The sequence below is a fragment of the Pinus tabuliformis genome, chromosome 7 (genome assembly GCF_031772625.1).
Source record: "Pinus tabuliformis cultivar Carrire ecotype Pingquan chromosome 7, CPIR1, whole genome shotgun sequence".
In the NCBI taxonomy this organism is placed as follows: domain Eukaryota; kingdom Viridiplantae; phylum Streptophyta; class Pinopsida; order Pinales; family Pinaceae; genus Pinus; species Pinus tabuliformis.
Window position 1 is genome coordinate 1,186,283,141 of NC_142293.1, and position 15,210 is coordinate 1,186,298,350.

At 38.5% G+C, this 15,210-nt stretch overlaps 1 protein-coding gene across 2 annotated transcripts in view; it reads left to right on the forward strand.

Annotated features, from left to right (window-relative positions):
- The first annotated feature begins 1,641 nt into the window (after positions 1-1,641).
- Positions 1,642-15,210, forward strand: part of LOC149251687 (glutathione gamma-glutamylcysteinyltransferase 1-like) — a 502,910-nt gene continuing 489,341 nt past the window's right edge. Inside the window, exon 1 of one of the 2 annotated variants that reach the window (XM_089459523.1) lies at positions 1,642-1,858. In XM_089459523.1, coding sequence (XP_089315649.1) covers positions 1,784-1,858 — 75 coding nt within the window. In that variant the 5' untranslated portion in view covers positions 1,642-1,783. The remainder of the gene's footprint in view (positions 1,859-15,210) is intronic. The other variant, XM_089459524.1, reaches the window with a different exon arrangement.

Consider the following 15,210-nt stretch of genomic DNA (forward strand, 5'->3'; position numbering starts at 1 on the left):
TCATAACCTTCGTCTTATTTTGCCTTTATTAACTTTTATTACATGAACTTTAACCCAGGATTGTTACAATGAACCTTCTACATGTGCAATGATGTCGCAAATCCAGTGCAAATTTGCTTTCAATTATGATTCAAGCATGGAGCAAAACTACCTTGATCACCAATTGATGTATGTTGTACTCTTCCCTACATCCCACAAAGCGCAAATGAATGACAATTCCCTTTGTGCAAGTGCATTATGCTAGGTGGGGGGAAGAGGGGGCCACCACAACGCCCTTTTAATTAGTGTGCTATCATATCAAAGCGTGGGGATAAGCCCACTCATGGGCACCCTCCTCTAGAGAAAAATTCTTTGTTTATTAATAAAAACAAAATTACGATATAATAAATTGAATTGAAACAATATATTATTTAACAAAGTCTTTCGGTATAAATCACATGAGAATTTTTTTTGGCCGATGCGTTTCGAACCAACAAGTGTGGTATTTTTAATTAACTCACATTATATATTATTATTATTGTTTGATTTAATGTTTAATTTCACATCTCCCCATACAAAACTATAAATAATATATTAGTTTTTTCAAATTTATATATATATATATATATATATATATATATATATATATGAGCACTCTAATTTATAAACTAAATGACCTTTTTCACCACATTTTTTTTTTGGTTAATTTTAATCAAAATCCTTCTTGAGTTTAAATAGTTTAATTTGCATAATTTGAGTACCCTAGGAGTTTTTGAGAGTGCTAAATCTATTTATGTATTCAAAAATGTATTTTCAATTTTTTTTTTTTGAAATTGTATTGCCGAATTTTGGTGAATTCGATGAAAAAGACTATTTCATTTATAAGTTAGACTACGCCTATATAATAATAGTCGTCATCATAATAATAATAATTAAAAATAATTTGAATATATATATATAATTTGGAAAATATATAAAAAAATGTTTGATTTTAGACGTATGTGATCCAAAGTGATTTTGATAAAGTCTTTCTATTAATCATGTCATAAGTTGTTAAGTTGTTGGTTGAGTTTTGAACCATCTAATGTGGTTTTGTCACGACAAAAGTGAAAAAATTATTCAATTAGAATGTTTAAATAACAAAGATGCATCTAGTTCCAAAGTTAGCCATTAAAAATTAGTTGAATAAATTTATATATATATATATATATATTATCATTTTGTTTTATTTTATTTATATTTTAATTAAAATAATATTGAATTTAAATTAGTTAATAATAATATAAGAAGAATTGAATATTAATAATAACAAATTCAAGATAAAAATTAAAATTTATGGGTAGAAATTAATTGAGTAGCTTTCAAGTGTGATTTTTTGAAAAAAAATCTAATTTATTTAAAAAAATTCTGATTTATTTTATAATTTATTTTGTTTATTAAAATCACAAATTTAACAAGTGAAGTATTAACAATCTCAGTGATCTAGAAATTTTCGCAATATCAAAAAAACCAATTTAAACAACACAATTCAAAATATCAAAATTTGACCAATTGTTAAACCCAAAAAAAACTCCGAAATTAATTATGAATGAAATTAATTAGGAATGGAAAATAAGAGTGTGAAGTCGCAATAGTTCAACTAACTTTTCAACTAACTTTTCATGTCCGTCAATTTGCGGGAACATCGACATTAATATTCGGCGTGGGAAAGAGCTATAAGTTCTCAGTCTCCTAATTTGGCCAGGGGTCCTGTCTGAACCTCTGGTTTTGTAAACTGAAATTAAATAATAGTGGAAGTGAGTGGATGGCGGTTGCAGATTTCTACAGGCGCCGCCTCCCTTGCCCTCCGGCTGTGGATTTCTCCTCCTCCGAAGGCAAGGTAGGTTACAACTTAGCCATTCACTAATTCCCTTCATTTTCTTTCCTTTCCATACTGTTCGCTCTGGCTTTCGTTTATCTTCTGGATGTCACCATGAACATAGAAGCTTGAAAGATTGAATTTGCTTCAATGTAGGTAGTTTCTCAAAAATCACTCAAAAATTTCACACATTTTTGAACAAGAATACCCAAAAGTTCTCTCACTTGAACCATTGTGTATCAGGTATTAAAACTATTTACTGTAATTTTCTCTAAATCCTAAATTGAGACATCAGGTTAAAAACACATTTTTGCCTTTTTTTTCGCATTGTGAGTCTTCACCTATCCAGTAAGTTTACGTTGGCGCTACTCAAGATCCTTAGCTTTTTCTTTGTTTAAAATTCATTAACAAACTATTAAGGACAAAGCCGAACAATTGTAGAGATTTCTTGAGTAAGGCCAAAAGCATTAGATATTTGTGGATGCCATGTATACTCGTTGTTTCCAGTTAATCTGGCCATTGAACTGGACGGTAGAATTAGGGCAATAGTCACTTCTTTGGCAACGCAGTCATTTTTGTTTTCATCCTTAAAACACAGTTGCTCAACAACTAATAAATGCCCAATCATGGCAATGCCTCAACTTTATCTACTCAACATGTCACTTGTAAGTTAATACTTTGGGTGCATGGCTTTTGGTCTCTTCTTGTGGTTTTATTGTCTCTTGTATTTTTCATATATTGTAGCCATTCTTGGGATACATGGGTGTGTTCCTCCTTAATCACAATGTTTTGTTTTCTAACATGAAATTTTTAAGACATCATGCAAGTATGTCAAATCAGTGTTACTCGACTTAGTAGAGACTCGCCGAGATTTGTGAGACTCGGGTTAGAGTTGCGACTTTCACCACAAACTTGCCATAGACTCATGAATTTGACCGTGAAGGCCTTTCGTGGACCTCTCATGCCAGCTGGGAGGTAAAAATGCAATTTGGAAGGAAGAAAACATTGGAAATGAAGCCCAGAAATCCTAAACTCTTTGATAAATACTAACCCCCTTTCATTTCACTCCCATCTCTCATGCTAGCCATTTTCTCTCGCTCTCTTATTTGCTATTTGATGTGATTGTGTGAATGTGAGCGGCATGAGCGTGTTTGTGAAGGAGGTCAAGATTCATGATTACTATTTGCAAGGTGATTTATTTGTTGTGTGAAGGAGGGGCCATTTTATATGATGCATTTTGGCTGTGTGAAGGACTCAACGAGGTTGTGCTTTTGTCACATGAAGCCCATGTGAAGGAGATATGTCAACAATCATGACTCACAGTGCTATGATTTTGATTTATTTATTTATGTTTTTTGTTTCTAGATAACAGTGTTTGTAAAATTTTCAGTCAATCAACTAGCATATGAAACATTGAAATTTTAATCAATTTGCCATTTTCATATGTCAGAAGTTTAGAATACGTTGCATTGAGCCCTTAGTTTCCAATGCACTTTTATTTATTTATAATATATCTTTGTATTTTTATAATTAATCTAGAGGAATGGGCAACTGGGTCAGTTTTGGACTTGCATGACATGGGGTCGATTATGACACCAATCACTATAATCTCCAGGTACCTATATATGCCCTTTTTGTAGACATGGGTTAATCAGGAGGCTTTGAACCTTGGATCTCATAGTTTTACATAATACTTCATAACTCGGCCATTGCAAATTGAGCTGCCCCTAGGGGGCTTCCCATGCACTTGTTTTGAATAATCCCTATTCTTTATTTATATTAGGGATTATATCTATCATCATTTGGATTTTATTGATACCTAGATTCCTATCCATGGCTCCTAAGCTCAAATCTAAGAGGTTCTCCATAAAGCATGGGAATAATAAGTTTGGGTGGATCCAAATGATGACGAGCAAGTTAAGTGCAAATACCATGCCACTATTTTGTTTGGGGGCATAGATAGGTTGAGACACTAGCTATTGAGAATCCCATGCAAAAATGTTGTAGTTTGTGACCATTTCCCTATAGAAGTCATAAACCCAATGCAAGTTGCTTTGGATAGCACCAAATAAATTTTAAAACAATGCAAGGAGAGCTAGGATCAAATTTTGAAGTTGCAAGAATAGGTAGATCTTAAATACCACTTCTTGGTAATTACTCACCTAGCATTCTAGCAAGTCCAAGTATCACCTCTCCTTCCTTGCTTGCACGATCCTAGGTGCTGAACTATCCTTGGAGAGCTTTAATGAAAAGAAGAGGAAAGAGGTAGATATGTTAGTGAGGAGGTTTAGGTACTATGACAACCTCCCATTTAACATTGCAAACTGTAATGTCCCCATCCACTTAGGAAACATAAGGAAGGGCATCCGCTAGCCTAATAAGGTTCCTGTAGGCTAGGGTGGGAAAAATTAATCAAGGGAGCACAATTCGTGTAGGAGAAAACATTACAAAAGCTAAAGTGGTAAAAGGGGGACCTAGGTCCGAGGCTAATGAAAAGTCACTTTTAAATTATAAAGTGAAAAAGCCCACTAAAGTGACTTTATTAAAATAAAAGGGTAAAAATGTGACAAAAATGTCGAATGAGTTATAAAAGAGGGAAAATGAGGAGTCTCTCATTATTCTTTTCTTTTATTTGCTCACTTGAGAAAAAGAAATTTGGAAAACTCTCGAGGAAGAGTCTAGGGTTTTGGAAACCCTCATTTGTTAAATTGGCAACTAGTGCCAAACTCCATGTGGGTCAGCTTATTTATGGTAGCTAATATTTTTATTGGATTCCTCTCGTCGAGAGGTGTAGAATTGATCTAAAGATCATCCGATTCCGATAAGTATTTATGGAGATATGAATTTATTTTGATCATAAAATTATTATCAAGCCGAACAACTCTTGTGTAGGCTCTAGAAGCCCAAACGTCATGTCTATTCAACCTATACGTTTTTGGTATAAATAGATGAGGATTTGATATCATTTGTACACATTCTTGAGGTGATCTCCTCTCCACATCTTGGGTTTTTGGAGAAGGAGAAAACCAAAAGAATATGCTGGCCTAGAAGAAGCCCTAGCTGCAGATAAAGCTCTAATCACAGTCAACGTGTTGCCCTCAAAGTGATGCCCTAATTCGTGTCTATGGAATCATCTATACGCAGGCTATGATACAACACAACAAGATATTCACGCGTGAAAATATTCGGATGGTTTCACTGTAATAAGGATTCCACGCAGACATGGAAACTCATGCACTCTATACGCTGTCATCTTCTATACACACAACAATGAACGTTGAACGTTGGCAATGGAAGCAACTATGCACAGCAAATGAACTCTAAGCATTGTCATCTTCTATATGCACAACAATTACTAATACACAGTTCTTGTAAATACTTATTTCTTGAACCATACGTAGAAAAGAGATAGTCAAAGCACATGCCGTAGTCATAGTCGCAGTCTATAGGGGTTAAGAAGCCACAGATCTGTGGGTCGAAGAGAGCCAAGGCATATGAAGCCAAGCCGCAGACAGGTTTATATGAACCACGCTGTTTATGAATGAATATAATACGTTGTTCATAAAGGAATATAATACACTGCTCATTGAAGACCTAGCCGCAGTTATAAACACAACCGCAGTTATCTAAGGACCTGTCTACGGTCTTTATAATACCCTTACACGTAGTTAAAAGGAACAACCTTGAACGCAGTCAAGGGAGACCCTTATTACGCTGTCCAGATGTATTAAACGGAAGCCCTAATATGCAGACCTGTAGCCTAATACGCAGGTCATGAACAGCATGAAAGTGAAGCCGCAGTAATACATAGCTGTAGGTGACAGCATGGTAAATCCAAGGCTGTCTATGGAAAGAAACAGTTTTTCTAAGCATATTGGATAGTGTAATACAATAGTGATCTGAAGATGTGGACGAAGGGACCATGTTACACACAACAATCCTGAGATATAGAACTCAGTGTCTTATGACAAGGGCAGCATGATAATCATGCACATTAGCAGGGGCAGCATAATGATGATGATGCACATTAGCAAGGAGCTACATGATGAATGGGCAGCATGATAGATCAGATCATGGGCAGCATGATAGATGGGATTCATGGGCAGCATAGTGATCATGAGCTGCATGATGATGCATGATGCAGCATGATGGTGCTACACGGTAAGGTGCAGCAAATGGACGAAAGGCAACACTACGATAGGTGAAGCCGTCACCTTGGAGAATCAGTTGAAGCAGAATGTCTTCAACTGATCTCATCATCATACGAAATGATCTATGCTAGATCTAGATAAGTCAAAGTGTTGTCTTCTTTTGTAAATGTACTTCTCTCCCTTTCTCTGCTGAACTTTGAAGATACAAGAAGATTAGATCAAAGGGTGTCCCCACACATTGTGGGGTTTGTCCCTGGCCCGCGCCACCATTTGTGTCCTCTTGTCTTGGCTTGTCTTCTGCGATTTATATTTATGTTCTATCTGCAGTTTACTTTATGCTGATGTGATTGCTTATATGGAAAAGAAATGAAATAAATTGCTCTAGCATAGAACATACCAAAACTTAACATGGTATCAGAGTTGAGGTGAAGACAATGCCCAAGCAAGAGTGAAACAACAATCACCAAAGACAGTTGGGACAAGACAAAAGGATCAATGGGTTCTTCACAATTCACTTAGGGTGAAGTCGAAGCAGAGCATATTATCAGAATGGCACAATAGAACTTCCGGTGGCATACCTAAAGATCACTTCATTGGGAAGTTTGGATCTAAGGGTGGATGGAAAGGTAGATGTCTTGGTTATGAGTTCGTCCCTTATGCGAAGGAGTGTTCGAATGACAAAGATGTAGGTCATCAAAGACACGACCGACTCTTCAAGGAAACAAGGAACCCAGGTAAGGAGAATCAAATATTGTTTCTGATAGAGAAGGGTTATTTTGTATTGGCCCTCTCCTTCAGATTCTTTGGGAATCTGGCATATTGATTGTAGTGCTTCAAGGCACTTCATCGGATAAAAGGGTGCACTCTCTAATTTGATAGAGATGGAAACAATAGCGGGATTACACTTGGAGCCGATGCCATCTATCCTGAAAAGGGAATGGAAGTCAAAGGTTTTATGGTGGCATTCGTCAATGGATAGGTACATGTTTGAAAATTGAATTTTCGAAGATGTTTTTGAGTTCAGGGTTGTATCAAGTTGCAGGAAGTCCACTGGGGACCATAGACACAGCACCAGAGGTCTGTGAGTCAGATGGTGACAGAGATGCCTGAATTCAAAAGAGCATGTAGGTACATGTCTGAGATGTATCAAAGGAAAATGATACTAGGGGACCATTCCCCCTCATGTAGCAGGTCCACAGGTTTGGAACAACCCGTGGAGTTTGAGATTGATGATCAGGAATCTCACGTATGCTGGTGGAAGAAAGCCCTCTATGGCTTGAAGCAAGACACCCCGAGCATAGTATGAGAGGATCAACAACTGTCTGATGAAGCTGAGATTCACTAGGAGTGAAATCTATCCAAACCATCCGAAGGTTGTGGATGACAGGCCTCTCATACCGACACCTATGTCTGATAGGTACAGACCCTCTCATTTGTAGAAGACAGAGGGAGTTGGATTCCAAATGTGGAAAGATAAACTGCTAGTCTGTGACTACGTCGAAGATCTTAACTTTTTCAGAGGTTATATGGTAGTGATGCCGGACTTGATTTGGGAATGCCTCTGAGTTTCATAAACTCATTCGCATTGATGTTCTTGGTGAAACTCCATCCGGACATATGTTTTGCAGTTAGCATGGTGAGCTCATATTTGGTTGAGCCTCACTGGATTGGTGCCAAGAATCCTTTGAGATATCTTCGGGGCTCAATCTCTCATGGATTGAGATACTCTGCCGGAAATATGAAAACTGCATGATTATTCGAATGCTGACTGGACAGGCATTGTGGAGGATCACTAGAGCACTTCTTAGTGTTGGATTTTGCTTCGATATCATGGATGTGAGCAGGAAGCAGAAATCGATTGTTATAAGTATCGTCGAGACCGGATACATAACTACGAGTATGACCTTGTATGAAGTTGCCTGGTTGTTGAAACTCTTCAGTGAGTACACATGATGAATACCACTGTGATTCTCAACCAGAGGTGGGATTCGATTATTAAGGAATCTCGTATTCGACGATTGCTCCAGCAAATAGACATCAGATATTGCCTTATCTGGATATGGTAAGTCGATAAGCAAGGAGGCTCCATCGCATTGAGACTGATGTGCAGGTCACTGACATTTTGACAAAGCCCCGGGGAAAGTTCAAATCTGTGATTTTCCCGTACGACTTGGAGTCGTCAAGTGACCCTTGTAAAAGGGTCCTGCATGTTGCATAGATTGAGCTCTGGGAGCTCTGGGGGCTTGCGATTCTTACTGGAGCAACATACGACCACAGGGTGACTCACCCTCTCCTGGTGGTGCACACTGGAACAAGATGATTCGCTCTCTTGTGGGACAAGATGATTCGCTCTCATGTGGAATAGGATGATTCGCTCTCCTGTGTAGCAGGATTGATGTGTTCTCCTGTGGGGCCTGGATTGATGTGTTCTCCATGGCGGCCTGGATTGATTTGTTCTCCATGGCGATTGTAGCACGATTGATGTGTTCTCCTGTGAGGACAAGATTGATTAGTTCCCCTGTCGAGGCATCCTACCCATGCAGTTTGGGACTCATGGGAAGTACCTCTCATCTGATCAATGAGCAGGGAAATGAAGTTAGGGACCATAGTAGTACCGATGGACGCATCGTTGTATCTACTGTACTCCCTACGCTAGGATGACCTCCATTGATCTGGGATCAATGATATTGGTCTGGGACCAGTGGTACATAATACTCCGAGACTGACTTCGTGTCAGTGCAGGACTGGTCTGGGACCAGTGAGAGTGGTACATACTATGACGTTGACTTCGGGTCGGTTGAGATTGGTCTGGGACCAGTGGTACACTCTCTGAGCCTGCGATATTGGTCTGGGACTTGTGGTAGGAGTTGTACCTTACTATGACACTGACTTCGGGTTAGTTGAGACTGGTCTGGGACCAGTGGTACATACTCCGAGATTGACTTCGTGTCAGTGCAGGACTGGTCTGGGACCAGTAAGAGTGGTACATACTATGACGCTGACTTCGGGTCGGTTGAGACTGGTCTGGGACCAGTGGTACACTCTTTGAGCCTGCGATACTGGTCTGGGACCAGTGGTACACTCTTTGAGCCTGCGATACTGGTCTGGGACCAGTGGTAGGAGTGGTACCCACTATGACGCTGACTTTGGATCGGTTGAGACTGGTCTAGGACCAGTGGTACACACTCTGAGACTGACTTCGGGTCAGTGGAGAATGGTATAAGACATTCTCGATCAATTCTTCTTCTTCATAGTTTAGCAGAGTAGAGCTGAGCAGAGCAGAGCAGAGCTAGCAGAGCCATGAGAGCATAGCAGAGCCAGCAGAGCTGAGCAGAGTTGGGCAGAGCAGTGCAGGGCACTGATGGTAGAGATAGTACAGTCGGACTTATGGATCACCGGATGGAGTTCTCCCTAGTTGAGAGGGAGTGTTAAATTGGCAACTAGGGCCAAACTCCATGTGGGTCAACTTATTTATGGCAGCTGATATTTTTATTGGATCTCTCTCATCGAGAGGTGTAGGATTGATCTAAAGATCATCCGATTCTGATAAGTATTTATGGAGATATGAATTTATTTTGATTATAAAATTATTATGGATATGAGACTTCTGCGATTTGCATTTTGTGTGATTATGTCTTCCGGATCCGGATTATTATCAAGCCGACCAGCTCTTGTGTAGGCTCTAGAAGCCCAAACATCATGTCTATTCAACTTATACGTTTTTGGTATAAATAGATGAGGATTTGATATCATTTGTACACATTCTTGAGGTGATCTCCTCTCCACGTCTTGGGTTTTTGGAGAAGGAGAAAACCAAAAGAATACGCTGGCCCAGAAGAAGCCCTAGCTGCAGATAAAGCTCTAATCACAGTCAACGTGTTGTCCTCAAAGTGATGCCCTAATTCGTGTCTATGGAATCATCTATACGTAGGCTATGATACAACGCAGCAAGATATTCACGCGTGAAAATATTCGGATGGTTTCGCTGTAATAAGGATTCCATGCAGACATGGAAACTCATGCACTCTATACGCTGTCATCTTCTATACGTACAATAATGAACGTTGAACATTGGCAATGGAAGTAACTACGCACAACAAATGAACTCTAAGTGTTGTCATCTTCTATATGCACAGCAACTACTAATACACAGTTCTTGTAAATACTTATACGATGTTGTTCTTGAACCATATGCAGAAAAGAGATAGTCAAAGCACATGCCGCAGTCATAGCCGGAGTCTATAGGGGTTAAGAAGCCATGGATCTGTGGGCCGAAGAGAGCCAAGGCATATGAAGCCAAGTTGCAGACAGGTATATATGAACCACGCTGTTTATGAACGAATATAATACGCTGTTCATAAAGGAATATAACACTGCTCATTGAAGACCTAGCCGCAGTTATAAACACAGCCACAGTTATTCAAGGACCTGTCTACGATCTTTATAATACCCTTACACGTAGTTAAAAGGAACAGCCTTGAACGCAGTCAAGGGAGACCCTTATTACACTGTCCAGATGTATTAAACGGAAGCCCTAATACGCAGACCTGTAGCCTAATACGCAGGTCATGAACAACATGAAAGTGAAGCCGTAGTAATACATAGCTGTAGGTGACAGCATGGTAAATCCAAAGCTGTCTATGGAAAGAAACAATTTTTCTAAGCATATTGGACAGTGTAATACAATAGTGATCTAAAGATGTGGACGAAGGGACCATGTTACACACAACAATCCTGAGATATAGAACTTAGTGTCTTATGACAAGGGCAGCATGATAATCATAATGATGCACATTAGCAAGGGCAGCATGATAATCATGCACATTAGCAGGGGCAGCATAATGATGATGATGCACATTAGCAAGGAGCTATATGATGAATGGGCAGCATGATAAATCAGGTCATGGGTAGCATGATAGATGGGATGCATGGGCAGCATAGTGATCATGAAATGCATGATGATGCATGATGCAGCGTGATGGTGCTACACGGTAAGGTGCAGCAAATGGACGAAAGACAACACTACGATAGGTGAAGCCGTCACCTTGGAGAATTAGTTGAAGCAGAATGTCTTCAACTGATCTCATCGTCATACGAAATGATCTATGCTAGATCTAGATAAGTCAAAGTGTTGATTTCTGTTGTAAATGTACTCTCTCCCTCTTTCTCTGCTGAACTTTGAAGATATAAGAAGATTTGATCAAAGGGTTTCCCCACACATTGTGGGGTTTGTCCCTGGCTCGTGCCACATCTTGTGTCCTCTTGTCTCGGCTTGTCTTCTGTGATTTATATTTATGTTCTATCTGCAGTTTACTTTATGCTGATGTGATTGCTTATATGGAAAAGAAATGAAATAAATTGCTCTAGCATAGAACATACCAAAACTTAACATCATTGTTGGTTGCTAGTTTCGGTGTTGAAACCATACACCCTAACTAATATGGGCAGTGGAATCACTCAAATTTCGTCATTGAGCTTAATTGTGGGTGGGGGAGAAGAAATGACAGAGATGGAGTAAGTTTTCATGGTGTTATCAATTGATTTTATCTCCTAATGTTGGATATTCTATCTTTTTTTTAAAGGCCAAGTTTTCAAGCTTCATTTGAGTGCCCAATTTTGCCATATTCTAGTGGGACGAGTCTATGAAAGAGGGGGCTGGGTTCAGTGTCATTTGGGGTACCAAATCTCTTTGGTTTGCTGAAGCATAAAACCCAATCACCTACAATACTGACTGGATGAGTTTCTTGATTGAATTCATGAGCTAAGGGGCTAAGATCATTTATTGTAAGATGTTAATTTTAGATAACAATGGTAAGTTCTATGCTTGCAACAATTACTTCAATGTCCTTTTGTTAACCCAATGATTTTTTCAATTTAGTTTCCAATAGCAATCGCATAAACCATTAATTCACATTGACAGTAATTGTAGATAGAACATAAACAGTAAAAATGTAGAAGACAAGCCAAGACAAAAGAACACCAAAATTTTGGCTAATGCCAGGGACAAATCCCACAAGGGGGAAACCCTTAATCTTTCTTTGTTAGGCCCCTATACTACTAGTGTAACCCCTTATTGTTATTAGTACAACCCACTTATTATATTGATGTACCCATGTAGTGCCCATATTGTTACTATTGTGCCCCATAGAAGCCCACTATTGTTATTATTGTGCCCTTACATTATTATTGTTATGTCGGCTCTGATTATATTATGACCCCTTAGACTCCTATATATAGAAAGGAGGTCTTTTCATTTGTATCATCTAAGAATTGTTCATTTGTGTAATGTAAAGGAGGTTGTCTCCTCGAAGAGGCTGAATTCTAAGGCGTTGATCTATCTTTTCTATTTTTTTCTGAGCTGGTTTCATAACATTTGGTATCGGAGCTTTGGATTCTAGGGTTTCGCTGCTTCAAATAGGTCATCGTGGCATTTTCGTTATAACTTTTTTTTTTTGCTGCGATGTTTCAGAAGCGAAAAAAAACCCATTTGAGAAGAAATCGCACTGAACCTCGGGTCCGAATTTCAGAGCTTTTTGCGCTATATTTGCGGAGATATGATCTGAGGAAGTTGGTCTTTTTGCAGACTCCTGAATTACATTCCAAACAGGTGACCTAAGGAAAATCGTCATAACTTTCTCTCTGAGCATCGGATTGAAATTTCGTAAGAAGGTACAGAAAGAGGACGGACTGTAGTTTCTTGTGTATATTTTTCAGAGCCAAAGGTCGAAACAGGGACACGTGGCACATTGTACAAGTTCGCTCCACTGAACTAGTCTATAATCAGGTCACTGTGGGAGATTTGGCATAACTCTTCCTTGGAGAATCCAATTGGGATCACACTGGTGGCATTGGAAAAAGGACACATAGGGCTACTGCAGGTCGCAATTTCAGAACTGGAAGAGCCGAAATTACGGAGTTATAGTCATTTCAATATCGAGCTCCTAAAATCAAGAAAAGGCGATATGAGGAAGTTTGATGGCAAGAATCCGGTAAATTGGATACTTCAAATGGAGCAATATTTTGATCTACATGGTGTACCACTATTACAAAAGGTATGTATTGCATCTTCATATTTAGAACCAGATCAATTTTTATGGTATAAAGGGCTTTGTTCTCGTAAACAACTTGTTACGTGGTCAATTTTCATGGAGGAAATGATAGCACATTATGAGGATACAAAGAGAAACACCTTCTTTAGAGGAACACCACAACAATTGGAAAGAGTAAAAGGGCTTTGTTACATAGTGGAAAGTAAAATTATAGAAACAAGGAAGTCTACCCCTCACAACTATTAAGATGGAAGTGTTGTTTCTCCTAGCCTTCCACAACCTACAAGGGTTACACCGCAACAATTGGAAGAAAAAAGAGAAAAAGGGCTTTGTTACAATTGTGATAGCAAATGCACTAAAGGTCATAAGTGTGCTGAGAAGAAATTATTTTACATAGAGTATGAAGGGGAGGAAGAAAACGATCAAAAAACATTAAAAAAAGAGGATATACACCAGGACCCAACCCCAAAGAAAGAAGAAATGAATCAGACCATATCTTGTAAAGCATTGGCAAGAATTACCACTCAAACTCTCGAGATAGAAGGAAATATCAAGAATAAAAAGGTTCAGAAGTGAAAGATCATATCGAGAAAGAAGAAATGAATCCAACCATATCTTGTAATGTATTGGCTGGAATTACCACTCCTCAAACTATCAATATAGAAGGACATATCCAAAAGAAAAATGTTCAAAAAGTGAAAGATCACATCAAGCGTCAATAAATGAATCCAACCATATCTTGTAAAGCATTGGAAGAAATTACCACTCCTCAAACTCTTAAGATAGAAGGACATATCAAGAAGAAAAAGGTTCAAGCAGTGAAAGATCACATCGAGCATCAACAACAAGTTCTCCAACTTTTAAAGGATAATGCCACTTTGGTGCAAAATCGAATGAAACAACAGGTAGATTAGCATCGTAGTGACAAAATTTTTGATGTAGGTGATTGGGTATTTTTACGACTACATCTCAAGTAAGCTATTTATGAGAAGGAAATGTTGGCAATACTACATGCACTTAAGAAATGGCGACCTTACCCAATGTGAAGACACTTCAAGGTAAAAATGGATCATGATAGTCTTAAATACTTTTTAGAACAAATATTATCTTTAGAAGAACAGAAAAAATGGGTCACAAATATGTTGGGTTATGACTTTGACATCATCTACAGAAAAGGGAAGAAAATTCTTGTTGCAGATGCACTCTCAAGAAAGAATGAGGATGTGGAAACATTGTTTTGTGCTATTTCTATTATCCAACTAGATTGGATAAATGGAGCAAGGGATGAATGGAAGAAGGACGAAGAAGTATGGCCACTTATTCAAAAGTTGCAACAGATCCCAATTCAAACAATATTGCCAGAAATTGAAGAGGAAGGAAAAATCATATTGGAACCTGGAGTAGTCACAGAAACAAGAACTTGACAGCTACGAAATCAATCAATTTCAGAGTATCTCATCAAGTGGAAGAACTTACCCACTGAAGATTCCATATGGGAGGACAAGACTTTTATACAGAAGCATCAAGAACTACTCAAGCGTTGAGGACAACACTTTTTGAAGGAGAGGGGCATGTTAGGCCCCTATACTACTAGTGTAACCCCTTACTGTTATTAGTACAATCCCCTTATTATATTGATGTACCCATGTAGTGCCCATATTGTTAATATTGTGCCCCATAGAAGCCCACTATTGTTATTATTGTGCCCTTACATTATTATTGTTATGTCGGCTCTGATTATATTATGACCCCTTAGACTCCTATATATAGAAAGGAGGTCTTTTCATTTGTATCATCCAAGAATTGTTCATTTGTGTAATGTAAAGGAGGTTGCCCCTTCGAAGAGGCTGAATTCTAAGGCATTGATCTATCTTTTCTACCTTTTTGTGAGCTGGTTTCATAACATTCTTCTTATCTATTATCAATTGTTCAACAAAGAGAGAATCCAATAATGTACAATGATGAAGTCAAAGTCAAAGTTGACTTGACAAAAGATGATCCAAAACACTGTCCAAAACAACCTTGTAACAACAATATTATGCTTTCAGTCAACAACAGTGAAATAGATCTAACCAGAAAGTCAACAGTGGTCAATGCAATAACAAACAGTTCACTTGGAGCTCAGTCAAACCCACTCAAATTCGGCCTTCCTTGCTGGTCAAGTTAGCCCAAA